Source organism: Marmota marmota, unplaced genomic scaffold (genome assembly GCF_001458135.2).
Source record: "Marmota marmota marmota unplaced genomic scaffold, marMar, whole genome shotgun sequence".
Classification (NCBI taxonomy): domain Eukaryota; kingdom Metazoa; phylum Chordata; class Mammalia; order Rodentia; family Sciuridae; genus Marmota; species Marmota marmota.
Window position 1 is genome coordinate 11,718,244 of NW_025999941.1, and position 3,027 is coordinate 11,721,270.

General features: G+C 54.0%; 1 protein-coding gene across 1 annotated transcript in view; it reads right to left on the minus strand.

The window, feature by feature from the left end:
* Nucleotides 1-574: 574 nt before the first annotated feature.
* Nucleotides 575-3,027, minus strand: part of Fam3d (FAM3 metabolism regulating signaling molecule D) — a 9,596-nt gene continuing 7,143 nt past the window's right edge. Inside the window, exon 3 of the mRNA XM_048801017.1 lies at nt 575-963. Coding sequence (XP_048656974.1) covers nt 874-963 — 90 coding nt within the window. The 3' untranslated portion in view covers nt 575-873. The remainder of the gene's footprint in view (nt 964-3,027) is intronic.

Below are 3,027 nucleotides of genomic sequence, written 5' to 3' on the forward strand. Positions count from 1 at the left end.
CCCTTCAATAACCTCGCCAGCTCTGGATTTCCTCCAGCTCTTCTACAAACAAGACGATAGGTCGGATGCAATGGCGCACGCCTAGGATCCCAGCGGCTGGGGAGGCTGAGGTAGGAGGATCGGGAGTTCAAGGCCAGCCTCAGCAACTTATCGAGGCCCTAAGTGACTCAGTGAGATCCTGTCTCTAAAGAAAACATAAAAGAGGGCTGGGGATGGGGCTCAGTGGTTAAACCCCTGTGGGTTCAATCCCAGGTACCGGAAAACAAAGCAAAACAAACAAACAAAAAAAACTTTACACAAAAATAGTAATTTGTGAATAATCTGTGTCCTCTCCTCTGGCTTCCCTGTTCCTGTCCATCTTCCACAATACCCTGGGCACCAAGGATTCCTTCATGCCTAAAGGAAAACCCTATGAAGCCGAGCTCCACTCCAGCTGTGGACTGGTGGATCCCAAGCTGTCGCCAACCTGCCCACACCCACGGCCCCACATAGCTGAGTCTGGACCGATCCAATCCCAGGGAGAAAGGAGGCATCTCGAGGGGTCAGGGAGTCCACTCGAAACCAGCAAAAAAAAAAAAAAAAAAAAAAACCCAAACATTTAATTTTGGTCCAGTGTGGTGGGCAGCCGGTCCTTCCTTGGGACCAACAGCCGTCTGCAGTTCCTGGGGGGGGGGACGTGTCTCAGGGTGGACATTGCAGGGCCATGGGGGTGTTGGCTGTGCAGCAGGAGGGGAGCCGGACCGTGAGGACGGCCAGGACCTTCCATGTGGGTGGCTCCCTCCTCTTCCTCCGAGGTCGCTGCCCGGCGCAGTGTCCCTGGGCTCTGGGTCCCAAGTCAGCAAGAAGCTCCCTCAAGCCCCTGGCGAGGAAGCGCTAGAATACCTTCCGGGGCACACAGCCCTCCAGCTCCAGCAGCTCCGGCCAGCCATCGTATTTATTTGTTTCTGGGTTACTCTTTAAGAACTAGAGAGAGAGAGAGAGAGAGATGGATGGAGACTGCGTGGGACCCACGGGGGTACCTCTGCTCGGCCTCCTCACTGCATTCTCCCCATAGCCCCACTTCACAGATGGGGAAGCAGAGGCTCAGAGAGGGACCCTAAGTTGCCCAAGGTGTCCGAGCCCAGTGACTGCCCGCATGTCCTATGAGGGCACCGAGGCAACTTCTCCATTAGCCCTTCTAGGACACCTCAAAGGACAAGAATAATAAGATAATCCTAGCAATTCTTGAGCACTTGCTGTATGCCAGGCACCATGGATTTTTTGGGGGGTACTGGGGATTGAACTCAGGGGCACTCGACCACTGAGCCCCATCCCCAGCCCTATTTTGTATTTTATTTAGAGACAGGGTCTCACTGAGTTGCTTAGGGCCTCACTAAGTTGCTGAGGCTGGCTTTGAACTTGTGATCCTCCTGCCTCAGCCTCTGGAGCCCCTGGGATGACAGGTGTGCGCCACCGTGCCTGGCTGACAGGAGCCATTCTAAAGCACATTATATATTTAATCTGCACAAGAGCCCTAGGAAGTGCCTATGGTTACCATGCCATTCCACAAATGGGGAAACTGAGGCACAGAGAGCTAAAGTCCCTGCCTCTGGCCACCCAGTTGGTAAATGGTGGAAGCACTATGAAATATTAATGATTACTCATAAAGATATAAAGAGTGGGAAATCAGTTAAAATTGTGTTTGAAACGCTCAGGCTTAGCTTATGGAAGAAAAATGTTAAATGGAAAAATCTACCTTGATAATATTGAAACAGTTACTTAGAAAGAACAAAAAGAAATTCTTCTTCTTATTATTCTTTTGGTTCCAGGGATTGAATCCAGGGGTGCTTAACCACTGAGCCACCTCCCCAGCCCTTTTTAATATTTTATTTAGAGACAGGGTCTCGCTGAGTGGCTTAGGGCCTCACTAAGTTGCTCCAGAGGCTGGCTCCAGAGGCTGGCTTTGAACTCAAGATCCTCCTGCCTCAGCCTCTGGAGCAACTGGGATTACAGGCATGGGCCACTCCGTCCGGCTAAGCCTTTGGTTTTTTGTCTGTGAGTTAACAATCATACTGACTTTACGGTTAAGTACTAAATCAGAGCCTGTGCGTATCTTGCTTAGCATGTGCCTGAGCAGAGCAAGACTCACTGGATGCTAGTTTTTCTTATCATCAACCTGATTTTGCCACTCTCCTCCTCAATCCTCCCATAGCTCCCTATTGCCCTCCGGTCAGAGTCTGCCCTCTTCAGTGTCCTGAATCTCAGAACCACTGGCCCTTGACCTTGGGATCTGGGCAGCAGTGCATGTCCTCACTTCATGCCAGGGAAGGCCTGGCCAGTTTTTCCCGGTTCCTGGAATCCCTCCCAGCTGGGGATGTCCAGAGAGGGGAGCTGCCTCTGGCAGGGGGAGAAGGCACAGCATTTCCCGGGGTGGCCTTGACCTCTGTCTCCTCCCTCCTTCCTCCTGTGAGTGCTCCTCAAACTCCACATCTGGGGACTGCCCAGATGCCACAGCTCAGGGCTACCCTATGGTGGTGACCTGGAACTCCATATTGGGGACCCTTCCTGACTTCTTCCACGTGCTCGGGTGGGGGTCCTGCTGTCCCCTCCTTGGGAGAAGCTCGCTCTCCACAGGGAGCTTAGGAGAGGACCCGGGGCTCCGCTGGTCCCTTTCCAGGTGGGGAGTCCGAGGTGGGAGGGGGAGGGGTTTGCCAGGCTCACACCTGGGACCCGGTGGCAGCTTTTCTCCTCCCTGTCACTTGCCCTTCCCCCTCTGTCCTCCTTCCCCTTCTCTTTCTGGGTACATTTCTAGACACCTTTGCATTTACCCATGACCCACCTTTTACAGAGTGGCAGAGGCGGCTGGGGTTTGGCCTGTTGGCCCAGCCTGAGTGGGAGCAGATGGCCTGGGGCTGCCCTCCCCGGCGGCTCTGCACGGAGACTCCCTCCAACAACCAAGTCCGCAGACAGCGGCTGTCCTTGCGGCCCCGACCCCGCTCCCCATCTGTCTGTCTGTCCATCCCTCCCTGGCATCCTCCAAGCCCTTCA